This window comes from Acyrthosiphon pisum, chromosome X (genome assembly GCF_005508785.2).
Source record: "Acyrthosiphon pisum isolate AL4f chromosome X, pea_aphid_22Mar2018_4r6ur, whole genome shotgun sequence".
NCBI lineage: Eukaryota > Metazoa > Arthropoda > Insecta > Hemiptera > Aphididae > Acyrthosiphon > Acyrthosiphon pisum.
Genome location: NC_042493.1, coordinates 56394826 through 56410710, shown reverse-complemented (window position 1 = coordinate 56410710; position 15885 = coordinate 56394826). Strand labels below are relative to the sequence as shown.

The following is a 15885-nucleotide window of genomic DNA, read 5'->3' as shown; positions in this document are numbered from 1 at the left end:
AAAAATAAAAAATAAAACACACATCATTGTAAAATCAATACATTCATCGTTCCACTCAGAATCTAAAATTATGATTATGTATTTTTAATATTTTTCAACTGCTATTGTAACAATAAATCAAGAGCCTTATATTTAATTTTCACGCTTTTTTACCCAACAAAAAAAATTGTATTGATATTTATAGAAAAAAAAAACTAAAAAAAATAGAATCTCAAAATGTCCGTAAACAGCTCAAAATAAGTCAAAATATTTGAAAATCTTATGGTGTATAGACGTATAGTAAATACTAATATAAGCTCATATATAAATTAAATACAAAATAAATATAAGTTCAATCAAAATTTCAAATACCTACGGTCTTTATTTAAGAGTTGCACCAAAAACCAAAATCGATTTTGCGTAAAAATTTATAAAATGTTCAACTTTTATAGCTAAGGATTGAAAACCAGTGTTCGGATTAGATAAGTATTTTTTTATCTAGATAATGATAAAGATAAATACTTTTTTATCTAGATGAAAAAAAAGATAGAATTATTTTTTAAATGGTTATAAATTTTGGTATATTTTAGTTGAGCCCTAGGAACATAATAATAATAATGATATAAATAAAAATAATTCCATTAATTATAAACCATAAACTTTTTTTGAGAATCTGTATAAATATTTAAAAAAATTTGAACAATTTCGCGATTTTTATCAATAAAAAATGTATCTAGATGAATTTATTTAGATTAGTAAAAAAAAATGTATTAGTTTTATTTACTATATTTAAGTAAATAATATACATATTAAATAATAATAGTTGATTCATAAAATTTGGTTGTAAATGTATACTGTTGACTGATCAACCTTTTTTTAAATACAGAATATACCTAATTGTTCATAAGGTTATTTAAATTTTTTTATTACATTGAATTTAACATGAAAAATAAACTGTACATTTTGTCTTTTAAGCCACCAAAAATACTATTTTTTAATGTCTATTCTAGATTTAAATTTAAAAGAAAAATAAATTATTGTTCAGTCTCTTATTATATTATATATTAGGGTCTCTATTAAATTAGACCGAAAATTATAAAAAATGAATTCAGATTTTGAAACTTCAAAGTTGAAATAAGAAAAAGTCAATTAATCAAAATAACTTTTAGTAGAAAAGTAATTTTGTCATTTTAATTTATACTAAAAATCTTCAGCTAAGTATTAAATTAAGTAGGTACCTATTTACACAAAATATGATTTTTATATAAAATATCTTTATATATCTATTGTATAATTTCTGGTATAAATGTCAGTAGTTCAAGCTGAATTTTACAATTCACAAGGCCACAGCTACAGAGGAAGTTAGGCAAGGATCTAAGGGCTATATTGGAATTTATCGGAAAATGACCATTCATTTCAATATCCTTTTCAATAGAAAATGATGTACCTTGTACGAATTATCTATATATCAAAATTAATTTACAAGAACTTATATAGAACTTGGCCACATGCACATTGCACATCATACAATATTCTAGGCTATTATTCAAATAAAAAAATGTTTATAAAGATCATAGGGTATTTGAGTGTTTGATTGTATCAAATTATACGATGCACTGACTTCCACTTCTTACGACATAAGCCGACCCTATTTTTTTAAATTTGTTTTGGATGTTTTTAAAACAAAATTATAGTAAACTTACTAAGTCCTTTAATCCAATAAGTCTACTATAATTTGATTTTATCATTATTTAATCATTATCATTATATTTTAGTATTATTTCAGGTGGATAATAATCATAAACACACTTCATGCAATTGTCCAGAAGGTGCTAGTGGTAAATGCAAGCACATTAAATGTGCTATTATTTATTATATAAATGATGAAGAAGAGCAATCTAAAACAGATTTACCCCATCAATTGGGCAAGCCATCAAAAGTTGGAGAATTTATGTATATAAAGGTAAAACAATTAAATCTTTGTTCCCAAAAAACCATAGCCATTAAGTATAATACCTAATTCTATAAGTCATCAAACTCTTGTTAACGACTATAATATACTTAAAATTCCTAATAGTTTAAGTAATATTTTAAAAGAAAATGTTATGACTGAAGTTGAAAGAGAGTGTCAAGACTGTTAGTAAAGTTTGCCTTTATTGTATTTTAGATAAAATTGAATTTGAACAAATAATTAATATGAATAAAAGACACATATAAACAATATTTTTTAAACAAAATCAAAATTCTAATCTTATTAAGTTGGCAATTATTCCATTACATTTTTTAGAATATAACTTTTATTATAAAAACATATTTAACTAAATCAAAATTTTTTTAAATTTAATTCAAACTTTATCTTAGGCAGAATTATCTGCCGTAGAAAGTGAACAGTGGAAGAAAGAAAGGGTGTATCGGTTATCAGAAAGTGCCAAAAGACACAAGATTAAAACTTATAAAAACTGGATAGTAGAAGGTTTAAAAAAACTAAATTAAATATTTTTTTTAGACAATAATTTAGGTAATAAAGGCAACATAAATGTAAAGTATGTTAAACAAACTGAGTCAATATCATTAAATTTATTAAAAAAATTGCTTGGAAAAAATATAATGAAATGTGGATTAGTTATTGATTCTGTAAGACCCTGGATTTGTTGTAGTCCAGATGGAATAATTCTGAGTGATGGTGGTATAGTGGAATGTGTTCTAGAAATAAAATGTCCAATTTCATGCAAAAATAAACCCATCATAGAAAACGGTAAACCAAACCTAAAATATTCAAATAAATATAAATGGAAAACCAAAATTAAAAAAAAGTACTAAGTATTTCACACATTGCCTAATCGTTGTTGACGTGAACAAATCTCCTATGTGAAAAAAGCTTAGTTTTCAGGAAACACAAAAAAACGTTTTTTCACATAGGAGTTATTTCATAAACAACTTATAGTTAATAACACATAGGAGGATTTTTCTATGGGGGAGATACCACATAGGAGGTATTTCCCCGGATGATTTAATGTATGTAACACATAGGAGAATTTATTATTTCTCACTAATTCTACGATGCAGATAGCACATAGCTAATTTTTTTTCTGAATTCGGGGATACCAAAACCTCAAAACCATAAATTTGGCACATAGGAGGTTTGTTCCCGTCAACGAAGAAATGTTAATTCATTGTACTGGCTTAAACTCATGTATACTATTTAGTATTTATTTACAATAATATTGATCCAATTTCCATAATAATTGAAAAAGATGAACATTTCATACAGTCATTGTTAGAAAGAATGATATATTATCATTTTAATTTTTATCTACTAAAACTGGTCCAATAAATGTACACAAATACATTTATCAATACAACTATATTTTTTTTTTTTTTTACTGTATTAGTTATATTTTAAATTTATGGTTTGAAAGTATATTTTTATTTGATTAAATTTATAATCAAAGTAAGTTCATTATCAAAATCTGAAGTAAATTAAATGAATACTTATACATTGGTTTAATTTTTTTTATTATTCAAACATATAAGCTGTGCTATTACATTGTCATACATAATATAAAAAAAATGTACTTTTAATATAAATATTTATTATAGTCTTTATTTACAAATAAACTTATTATTATAACTTAAAATTATTTCTTTAATATTAGCAGTTGGAGATTAGTTAATGCACAACAAATATGAATAATTTCATCAATCACTGGTATTAAATCAATGGATATTTTATTTAGTATACCATGTGTTTTAAGCCTAAAAAACACTTTCTCCATCTCACTAGTTAAAATATCACGGGTTTCCATAACTTCATCTTCAATGAACCCACTCTGGTGCGAAATTGGAGTCGCTACTAAATTGCAGTTGGAATTTTCACAAGAAGCTTCAGTACCAGGAAATCCTTCATCCCCACATACAACATCTCCCGGTTCTAATTTTGAAAGGATACCACTATCATATGTAATTATAGAATTACTTTGACTTCCTCCATAACAACTAGATACAAAACGTATTAAACCATTTGGTGTTATTGCCACTAAAATTTTAATGGTGTAACAACGTTCGTATCTAGAGTACAAATAAACCTTTCGTTCAACTGTATCAGGTTGTTCAGTTTTTATTTCTGTACAACCAATAATACATCGGAAATTAGGATATTTTATGTTAAATGATTCAGGCAATGTTGCTGAAACAGTACTTTTATCTGGCCAAAAAATAAATTTTTTAGTTTTAATTGACAAATAATGTAAACAATCATAAAATATTCTAGTAACTGTTGAAGGACTTATCTTAAAAAATGCACTTAGAGCTGAATATGATAAACCAAGTTTAATTATCAATAAAAAGATAAATAGTCTGTTTTCTCTTGTTACAGTGTTATGTGATGATTCTGGAATGAATTTCAGTAATAATTTAAAAACTTGAAATGATGTCCCAGTTAAACTCTTTAGTTGTGATTCATTCTTAACAGATTCATAGCTCCAAAAAGTTTTAGGTATTAATTGATCTGGAGTGTCTAGACCACAAGACTGATCTCTAGTTGTAGGCCTACCACCTAAAGTATAAGAATTAAATTTATATGGCATAGAAACTTGTGTCTTAACATTATTGCTATCAATGAAACAACAATCAAAAGTGAATATTTCTATGTCATTAACTTCAAAAGCTGCTTGAGTGCTAACATTACGAACAGATTTTATATTATCATTACTTATGTAAGGTTCAATAGTGTCAATATCATTAGTAACAATTGTGTCAATATCATTAGTAACAATCGTGTCAGTATCATTAGTAACAATCGTGTCAATAGTGGCATTATTTTCTTGGCGGTTACAAGTTCGCTTATACCTAGCTGTTTGTTGATGATGGTTTGATGATTTTTTTTTGTATATTTCTGGGAATATTGTTGGAATGAAAGAAGGACTCTTTGGATCTTTTGAACACTTATTGTTAACAAAATGAGAACTGCAAACTAGACTGCTTCGAATTGGCTCCCACGGTTCACCATTTTCACTGAAAATGAAAAATACACACTATATATATTTTAAACCATAATGAAAGATTTTTAATAATAATTTCAGAAATTAATTTAAAATAGTGTCATAAAGACAGCACATAAGTATGTTATTTAAATAAATTACTTACTTAACACGCCTAATAGCTCGAATCCAAAGTTTTTTAATGTGTTGTTCGTGTTTTTTACTTGGGAAAGTATAAAAGGTCACACCTTTGCCTTTCGTATTTCTATAAGTATTATGACAATCCACGACACAACACATTCTATTACTCATTACAACAATGATTCGACGGACTTAGAACTTATATATTATGCGATTTTTTAATTAAAAGTATTGCGATTTGTAGTTAAAAACAAAATATGTATTATCAATTGTGCATATTATTATTATTATTTATTTCCATATAATTGTATCATAAACGAACTTGGAGAAGTCTCCACCAGAGATAGGCCATTTGTGCTTATCATACGGGAACGAACATGAACATATTTTGAGGTTATAGATGTCTTAACACCACGAACTAGATGTACAGGACTGGTCAAGACAAGGTTGGAGGGTGTAGGGGGTTGACCACGAAATGTAGTACAACAGGCAGAGTTCGGGGGGATATTTTCCTTTTAGCATTACTAGCGCCGTCTTCGTGGATACTTTTGGAACTAGAAATGTTTATGATTCATTGGTCGTAACCACAATAATATTCATCTCGTGTCAAGTCCTATATAATATCTTGATCCGCGCTTAACACAAATAGATATTTTCATAAATAATTATTGTAGTCATGATATAGCCATGGCCCAAGCCGTGCCATGCTGGCCCACAGATATATATACGTACATAAATATTTATGTATATCTGTGTGCCGGCCTATCTATTTTTTAATCTAAGATGTTCGGTGCCGCGATAAAAAGATAACATTTTTATCAATTTCAAGTCATGTTTATTGATAATGGATTATTAGTTATTTGTGATAACAACCATTGTAATATAATAATAATATTACTTAACATAATTTTGTATTTTTGTATGATTTAATACATTAATTTATGTTTTTAATCATTAAACAATTTCATTTAGTTAATTTGTACACATTATTAGTTACTACAAATTCGTTACTTTCTAGTGTAATAATGGTGGTAGTTGATTACTCAAGCCATGATCGCATCCGTCGTAATGACTACGATCAGAATGATGATACAAATCAGCAATTGTTGGTAGATCAAGACGCCGTTGTCGATTTCGGCATAGCAAACTTTTGTCCTCGACTGCGTGAAGCTATAAGTGCTCTTTCACGACATACAGTTGGTGAGTTGAACTACAATTTTATTTAGGTAATTTGGTAGGTACCTTTCTTTAATATTGTTTCATTATTTTTTCAAAGGTCCATTACAACAACGTGTGCAATTATCAGACTTTCAGAGTTCTACCTTATCTTCTTTACCAACAGATGATTTGAGTTCACATATACAGCTTCCTCGGAACGACAAATTTATCCTTGCATTACCATATTTATATGAAGACAATTTACCAATATCCAGATATAATTTTATGGTACGGTGGTCAATAATAGCACAGTGTGGCCGTCCAGATAAAGCACCCGAAGTTATTTTACTGGAAACAGATAATTCGTCCATAAATTCAGGATACGGAGAAACAACCTTACGTAAGACACAACAACGCCCTCAACAACTACAACATCGTCAGCATCAAACTAATCAAATTATTCAAGAACGTTATTGGCAACAATATGTGGCGAGTGATGCATTTTACATACAATGTTTAACTAAATGGGATAAGACAAATAATAACAGTTCATCTATATTGCAATACTGTTTGTTAGCAGATCAATTATATGAATGTTATGTTAATTTTCAGGTATGAATATTGAATAAATAGCTTAGCCAGGGTTTATTCTAAGCATTTTTCTCAACTGCATAAAATGAGTAAATGACAGTTTAAGTCATTGTAATGCAAACGAGATAGCGGAGCGCTTCCTTATTTTGCCAATTTGTGAAAATCAACTAGATTGTTTTCTTAAAAATATGTACTTTTTCTCAATCACTCTTTAAACATTCTTAAACTTTTAAATCAATTTTAAGAGAGCAAAAATGATAAAGTGGATTAATTGATCTCAATATAACTTTACGACAAATTAAATATATTTTGAGATTTCTTATTGCATTAATAGTTTTATCCATACAGTGGACAAAATATAGTTATGTTTTTGTTAAAGAAATGGTCATTATCAAATCCTCAATAAAAAAACAATTCTAGCTAAATTATCATGCATTTTTGTATTTTAAATTATGTACCTGATTGTGGCCCATAAAATAAATATAAATCTGAACAATAAAATACAAGGCTAAATAATATAAACAGCTTTATAATATTATAATATAAGTAGGTATTTTCATAAATTATGTTCAATGGTTATTAACTAGAGATTTTTAATATTTTAATTTTAAGGTATTGGCGAGTACTTTTCTGCTCCAAATGTTCAGAATACAAATTATATAAAATTTTGTTTTTGTATAGACAAGTATTTGACATTTTTTGTTATGTTTAAAAATATTTTAATTTCCATACTAGAGAATCAATTTTATGGGGTTATATTAAGGTTAATTTAATTAAATATTACCGAGCTTAAAAGTATAAATCAGTAAGAAAATTTATCCTTCTTTGTATGCAGAATATAGTATAAACCTCTTCGTATTTGACTCATTGTAATATCATTATGGAAATTAAAGTATTGTTACCTATTATAATAATAAATAACTATTGAGAATATTATTATCTATAATTTTGATTGTTAAAAAGTTTCTAGAATTTAATTTTTAATTTTTTAGTTATTTATAACTAATAATTACTTTCCTAAAATTAAAAATAATTATCAAAGCTTCTGAAAAATACAGATATAATATTATTCCTTGTAACTGTTATAATAGTTTGTATTGATATCTTAATTTGAAAACCGTAAACATAATAGAAAATTACGGAATGGTTTTAACTATATTAAATGTGTGTTACATGAAGAAAAAATATACTGCATCCCTCTTGAAGATAAAAACAACTGGTTGAAAGTTGGTTTTTTGTTATAATTAAATTTTTAAATAAATAGATGAGTAAAAATATTACAATTTAAAAATGCTCATAATTTGCTTAACAACTTTCAAACAATCCATGAGATAACACATATAATGTTCTTACCTTAAGTTTGATAGTTGGTTAATCCACTTATACCTATATCTAAAATCATAAAGTTTGTTCTGTTAAACGCAGATTTCCTATGTTGTACGTCTGTGAGATGGAGACAACACATGTATGTATACCATACTCTTAGCACAGCACTAAATAATATATTATATATTTTGTTATATTAATTTATAAATTATGGTTGTTTAATTCCAACCCGTAGGATATTTTATCCATTATTTTTAAAATAGTTAACTAATAAAAATATAAATTATACAAAATATATTTTTCAAATATGCGTCTAACTTTTTCAACTATCTATACAAAATATTCCCAAATGCGTTTTAGAATATACCCTAAGCTATAGAACTAATGTGATTGATTTTTTTTTAAATAAATTAAATTTTTGTCTAGGTTTACAAACTTAAGATTTCGTTAAAATCTACACCAACAATGTTACACCCACCTCCACAGCTGGTCCTAGCATATACTCAATACAAACAACTAACTAAACTTTCTAAATTAAACATGACAGAAGTAGGTAATGCTTTGACTGATATCAACATTGAGCTTTTTATAGATTTGGAAAATGGTATTAATAATTATGATGATCGCCGTAATCAAACAACTTTGGCTGCTACAGTTCGCATGCGTGCTATAATCAGTTTAGTTTCATCTGAACAAACCGCATCAACAGCACCAATAACTACTGAGGCTACTGACTGTAAAAATGATACCAAAGTATTATCACAACTGGCTTCAATAACAGGAACCTTTCTTCCTACTGGTAATAAAAATGCCACGAAACCAGGTGATACCAATGTGGCTTTAAATAAAAAGTTTGTAGTAAGAATTCTAAGTTCCAAATTATCCCGTACGACACCACAAGGAACCATGATGGCAACTATGTTAAATGCCATAACAGATCAATGTTTTGACACGACAATGATGGATTATGGTGAGTAATTTATATTCATAAGTATCATAAAATGGGATAACTTCCAGAGACATTTGAAAGTTTTTTTAAAATTATGAAAAAAATATATCATGTTCTTTAAGAATGTTGATAACATATAGCAGAAGAATAATTATTAAAGTTCACAATTTTTTTAAAAGTTGAATTTGGTCCAGAGTGACCCACAAAATGGGGTGACTTTGCACACATATTAGATTTTATTAAAAACCGATGTTATAATTACAATGGTTGACTTCGGACAGTGTAGATATTATTTAAAAAAAATTTAATAAATTGAAATAAAAAACCCCAAATATTTATCGCAAATACAACATAATTAATTTAATATTCTAAAAAAATAATTCTTTACTTTTCTACTTAAAATGTATTTTTTACTTTTCAGTTTTTACTAGTCGTTTTGTAATTTTTTTATATCTAACAGCATCAACTGCATTTTTAATATCATTAGGATTATAATTCTTACATGAATGACTTTCTACATTGTTGACATATGAACTGGGCATAGTTAATGTATTGTGTCCAAAGTCACTCCTCGTTTTGTAATAATTAAGACTATTTAACACTACAGTGTGAGATTAATTAACTTAAAAATTTGCACATATAAAAATTAACTAGCAGGTTACCGAAAACTGCAAACAAATATGTCTATTTGTCGTTGTAATACAGTAGTTATCAGTTATATAATTTAAAAGTCCAAATATATAATATTTTGTATTTACCTCCATAACATGTACTATGACAACATTATGTCATCAATAAATATTATTTTCTATGGAGGTTATAATAGATTCAAATAATTCACAGTTTGAAGATACTTGATTGCAATTTTTCATGAAGTTTATTATTAAAAAAAGTATTAATAATACCTAACAACAAAAAAAAGTTGAAACATCTTTATTTATATTGGTACTTTCATAATTCCTTTGAAGCACTGAACACTATAATATATAATTTGTCAAATATAGTACATTCTTAGTGTGACATATTTCATCCATAAAGTTAGGCTGTACATAAAATGCCTGAAATATTTTTTTTGTGTTATTTTTTTTTTTTTATGGGGCCGGAGTGGCGCAGTGGTCACACAGTTGACTTACGACTCACACAGTCATCGGTTCGATTCATAGCAAAGTGCAAAAAATGTGTGTGATTCTACGCAGTCACCATTTTCCCGTGCTGTCGTCCGATTGCGTCATCCGGTTTCCAACTAGGTCCCACTCCACTGGGAGTGAAGACCGCACATGTCTCCTCTTGGAGAAGGGGGGTAGTATCATGCATATAGTGATATATACATAGATAAATAGATCACATGATCTCCCTACTACCCACTTGTGATAAGCATTGTCAAAGACCTTGAGGTCGTTACAATGAACAAATATAGAAAAAAAAAAAAAAAAATTGATTAATTCAAAACATTTCATAATTACTAAAAAAATTGTCAATATTTAATAACACTATTAATAAATAATATACCTATTTCTATGTCATCCAGTGGGGTCGGGTATCTACAGGGACCAAGGGTCCCGGTTGCCTGGAAGATGTAATTTTAAGATAATATTTACAAATTCATATTTTACCATTTTAAATTTAAAAAAAAGGTGGATAAGTGGATGTCGCTCTGCTGTACAGTAGGTTACAAGTGGGTCACTGTATAATGGATGGTATTAAATTTGAATTCAATGATATAATATCATTGTATAAGAAAAACGATTCTGAGCGGAGACGGTATGTCAGTCTAGGTATAAGACATAATATTATATTATAGTCTATAGTATTTAAAAAAATTGACCTATAATAGGTACATATAATAAATTCCAAATTAATCATATCATAATATCTATTAGGTACTTATAACGCGATATACATCAACAAAAAACCGTGGTACTATCATAGATATATAATAGTAGTATTTAGAAGTTTCAAGTATACCCAAGAATAATATTATACAATCACAACAAAATAAATAAAATAGTTCTTCTAGGTTTTTAATATGTAATTTCGTCCAAATTTGTACTTAAAATGACTATAAAAATAAACTGTGTAAATGTATTTTTTAGATTTTTTGGTAACAGAATTAATTACTTACTTGGAATCTTGTTTTAAATTTTCAATTCTTAGATACAAAAGTTGAACATTTTATAAATTTTTAACTACAAAATAATTTTTCAAATTAAAATTTGATTAATTTTGTCAAAATTCGATCTTTGAATCCTTATAAAAAAAAATTGTGCATAATATGTATTTTTAATATTTTTCAATTGATATTGTAACAATGTATCAGGAGCTTTGTATTACATTTTTACACTTTTTGGCCCAACAGATAAAACTTTATTGATATTTATAGAAAAAGAAACTAAAAAAATTGAAAACTGAAAATGTCCATAAACATTTCAAAAAGAGTCAAAATATTATCAAAATTGTATGGTGTATAGGAAATGCTAATATAAACATTCAATAAAATTTTCATGTATCTACAGTTATTCGTTTTTGAATTAGGTACAACAAAATAAGAAAATCGTTACGTAAGAAATCGAGTAAATACCAAATGTTGTAAAAATATGAATTTCAAACGCTCATAAAAATTTAATTTGAGTTTCTTATAGACATTTTTTTTTTGATAAAGGTAGATTATCCTATAAGGACTCTTGTATTACATTTTAAAATCTTAACTCTAAAAAGAAAAATTTTTACGAATTATAAACTCAAAATAATTAGGTAATTTTCGTGATTTTTCCATATTTTGTCAATTTTTAAACTCTAAATGCTAATAAAAAAAAACTGTGACTAAGGACTTTTAATATTTTTCAAATGTCACTGTAATAATATAGTAGGAGCCTTGTATTAAATTTTCAAGTATTTTTACTCAACAAATAAAGTTTTATTGACATTCATAGAAAAAAAAACTAATTAAATTGGAAACTGGAATTGTCCGTAAACAGCTCAAAACAAATTAAAATATTTTGAAATTTTTATCATGTATAGAAAATGGAAATATAAACAACCATTGAAAATTTCATGTATCTACAGTCATTCGTTTTAATGTTACACCAAAAACCAAAATCAATTTTCTCGAAAACATATTTTGCGTAAAAATTCCCGTTTTTCCTTAATTTTTCTTTTGTTTTTCACGGCGCTTTTGAAAATTATTGTTAAATGTTACTTTTGATCCCCCAAAGTACCAACTAGATTCACTTTCCTATCAGAAAAGGTACTGTTGAAGAAAATCCAAGCACTTTTACTGTCCTAAAAGGTGATGACAGACACAAAAATAAAAAAAATAATAAAAAAACACACATCATTGTAAAATCAATACTCTCATCGTTCCACTCAGAATCTAAAAGATTTGAATTAACTTCAAATAAATGAAGTATGAATTTATGTTCTTACATAAAATTGCATGCATATCATTTGATACCTACATAAGGTAGGTTAGGCCCCTAATCAAAAATCCTGTCTGGACCCTTTAGTGGCCAGCCGACACTGATAGTAAAGGACATTCAATACATTATCTTTTATTAAAACAATTTTTTCCACTTATTGTTATTATATCAAACTTAGTACTTATGAACGCTTTTATAATCTTTAGGAATTTACTTTTAACCTGGTCTATTAAAAATAGTCTTGGAATTTTTTACTTCTTCAGTCTGTCTTTTATATATCCATTGACACTCAAAATTGATTTACTGTCATCATGTTTTTCAAGCAATAAAAAATCTATTTATTTATTTAATTTTTTGCACATTTTGGCTAAATCCATTATTAATAATCACACACTTCACATCGATACTGTAACACAACTGAAAGTGTGTAGGAAGTACTATTATTTTGTTGGAAAGAAAAACTAATATAATAAATTGAGATAACCAGCTTAAGAAATATTGATAATTAACACTGTCTAAGCTAATCAGCCAATTACGGGAATATACACCCATTTGGCATTGCCCACAATAACTGGTGTGCACCGTAATTACGGACATTGTCTGACAGGCCAGTTACATTATATATCATTATACATCATTCAATTCATTAAAATTGTATTTATATTTAACTATCCCATATTTTTTTAAATTTAATTGTAATCTCCTTTTAATTTTTACAAACTATCGTTTTTGTTGTCATCCAACACAAAATCTTAATTTTGAACACTTAACATTTTTGAAAATTCTATATATTTTATGAATTCTTTGTTGTTTTACAGTAACATATGTACGCCGAGTGCAACAGGCTGCAGTTCAAGCATATAACTATGATGTCAGTAATAGTCAAGAAGATAAACCATCAGCTGATGTCAGTTATAATAATTCAATTAAATTGCTATTAGAAGCACTTAACGAAGCGTTTTGTGATTACCCTTCTAATGGTAATTGCCTATTAGATTATAAAATAGACAATAATGAAACATCTACTAAGAATACCACAAGTTATTTTCGTTTTTTATTGATCGATGATGACATAGTCACTGAAACTACACAACTTAAATACATACTAACTATTGAGTATAATAAAAAACTCTATGAAAAATTACAAACTTCAACAGACTTGGAAAATACTAATCAATCTACGGTTAAAGAATCCTTTCCCGTTGTATCAATACGTTCTGTTTATGATGATGAAAACACCGATAATTACTTGAATATTAATATTGATAATTTAACTGAAACAGATAAAAACCTTGTAAAATATAATAGTGAGTTGGCTAACATAATTAAAATTGCAGCCATAAATGGCATGCGAAAATTACGTAAAGATGTGTTAACACCAGTATTGACTCGATATAATAAACAATGGGCACCTACTGATCCATATTTTATGGCTTCTTCAAGCACACCACCTCCATATCCAGCAACACTATAGAATTAAATATAATAAACTTATATCTACTATTTATTTTTACAAAAACTTATGACATTTTTTTTTATAATTAAGTTTTGCATACAGTTTAATGGGTAAAAAACTAACTAAATACAAATTTTATTTTGTGCTAAGATTATAGTATGTTTTGTCTTATGACTTTTGAACTATTATACTTTAATACTATTAAGCTAGAAGAATTTTTCATAAGTTGTTTAATTTAAGTATTTCAAGATTTGGATATTATAATTTAATATACATGTTAATCGTATATTTGTGCTTTGTTCAAGATAAATATACATGTTTACATTTTATAATATTTCTTATTTTAATTCTCAAGGCCCAAAAATGTAATTTAAAGGTTTATAATAATAAAGCTTCCCACAAAGCATTTTAATATTTCCCAACTATGGTAAAAATATTTTCAGGAAAATAATATAGTTGTCAAAATATTTGAAAAATATGTTGTAAAAGACATTAACAAATTAAACATTTTAATTATATTTTTTCAAAAAACATTCTCATGGAAACATTATAAAAATATTAATTCAGCATTTTCATGCAACCATATAGTCCAATATTTTGATGTCATGAGAATAAAATATTTATACAATATTATTAGCCAAATATTCATTATTCAAGCACTCTTAAATATTCACAAAGTATTATGATTTCCCAAATGCTGTGTGGGTTGTTTAGATTAAGATTTATTCAAAAAAGTCTTGAAATGATTACACACAATTGTTTTGAGTCTGAGGTCTGAACTTTTAGGGTTATATATCATTACTGAACACATAAATATGCATTTTTATAAGAGCAAAAATGTGGGCTGTTCAATCAACACAGCTTGTAGGAAAAAGTTTTTGCTGCTTATTTTAAAATATTTCAGAGGTTATGGAATATTTGGTTCCTTTAAAATTGTTTGCAATATTTTCTTATATGTAAAAAAAAAATACTTCTATATTATAATTTTAAATTATTGTAATTTTAATTTTGAGACCTACTTGACTAAAATTTGTTTCCATTTACTAATCAAATAAAATCATTTTATTATTGTAATCATTGATTATAAATACTATTATAATTTTTATTTATAATCAATGTTGTAATTTATGTTGCAATGAATTTGTATTCAATTCTACATTCTGAGCGGATTGATGAATGTACCTATTGATTTTACAATAATGTGTGCGTTTTTTTTATTATTATTATTTTATCTAGTTGGTGCATTCGGGAGGTCAAAATTTAAAATTCTCAATAATTTTCCAAAGTGCCAGGAAAAACAACATAAAAATTAAGGAAAAACAGGAATTTTTACGCAAAATCGGTTTTCGACAAAATCGATTTTGGTTTTAGGGACAAATACCGTTTTATGATTTTTTGATTCCGGCGATATACGGTCCGTATAAATATGTTCCGGGATATATACGTTCTGCCAATTTGTTTCACAGAATTTTACGGCACACCGTCCGGGTATATATGTAAGTAAAGCTGTAAGTATAGCTTATATTCTTTGGATTCCAGTGATACAGTCCAGATAAATACGTTCCGTAATTATTTTAGATTCCCGGCATATACGGTCCGGATGAATACTATTAATGATTCCTGACATACGGTCCGGATGAATACGTTCCGGCCTTCCGGGTATATAAGTTCCAGAAGAATATGGCTTACATTTTTTATTCCGGTGATATATACAGGTGATAACCTGTAAGTATCTCATGTCCAGACCATGGTCTGGACATATACTCACAAAACTATACGCTCCGTTAAAATACAGTTTATATTTTTTTTATTTCATCGACTTACGGTCCGAACATATACTTTCCCGATTATTATACCCGGACCATAATAAATTGCCAGAACCCAAAAATT

At 27.0% G+C, this 15885-nt stretch overlaps 2 protein-coding genes across 2 annotated transcripts; one reads left to right on the top strand and one right to left on the bottom strand.

The window, feature by feature from the left end:
* Window positions 1-3486: 3486 nt before the first annotated feature.
* On the bottom strand, window positions 3487-5755 carry LOC100160767. Its single transcript, XM_016806832.2, has 2 exons — window positions 5125-5755; window positions 3487-4992 (listed from the first exon to the last, which is right to left on the bottom strand). The coding sequence occupies exons 1-2, from the start codon at window positions 5268-5270 to the stop codon at window positions 3618-3620; spliced, it is 1521 nt and encodes a 506-aa protein (XP_016662321.1). The 5' UTR covers window positions 5271-5755; the 3' UTR covers window positions 3487-3617.
* A 224-nt stretch (window positions 5756-5979) lies between these two features.
* LOC100158681 lies at window positions 5980-14251 on the top strand. The gene is made up of 4 exons (XM_001946998.5): window positions 5980-6299; window positions 6376-6869; window positions 8601-9144; window positions 13358-14251. The coding sequence occupies exons 1-4, from the start codon at window positions 6041-6043 to the stop codon at window positions 14011-14013; spliced, it is 1953 nt and encodes a 650-aa protein (XP_001947033.2). The 5' UTR covers window positions 5980-6040; the 3' UTR covers window positions 14014-14251.
* The last annotated feature ends 1634 nt before the right edge of the window (window positions 14252-15885 follow it).

Bases quoted from the DNA above. Each gene is read 5' to 3' on its own strand.
- LOC100160767 (XM_016806832.2), bottom strand. From the start codon at position 5,270: ATGAGTAATAGAATGTGTTGTGTCGTGGATTGTCATAATACTTATAGA. The intron at 4,993-5,124 runs GTAAGTAATTTA...TTTCATTTTCAG, and splicing joins CGAGCTATTAGGCGTGTTAA to TGAAAATGGTGAACCGTGGG.
- LOC100158681 (XM_001946998.5), top strand. From the start codon at position 6,041: ATGTTTTTAATCATTAAACAATTTCATTTAGTTAATTTGTACACATTA. The intron at 6,300-6,375 runs GTGAGTTGAACT...ATTTTTTCAAAG, and splicing joins TCTTTCACGACATACAGTTG to GTCCATTACAACAACGTGTG. The intron at 9,145-13,357 runs GTGAGTAATTTA...GTTGTTTTACAG, and splicing joins CACGACAATGATGGATTATG to TAACATATGTACGCCGAGTG.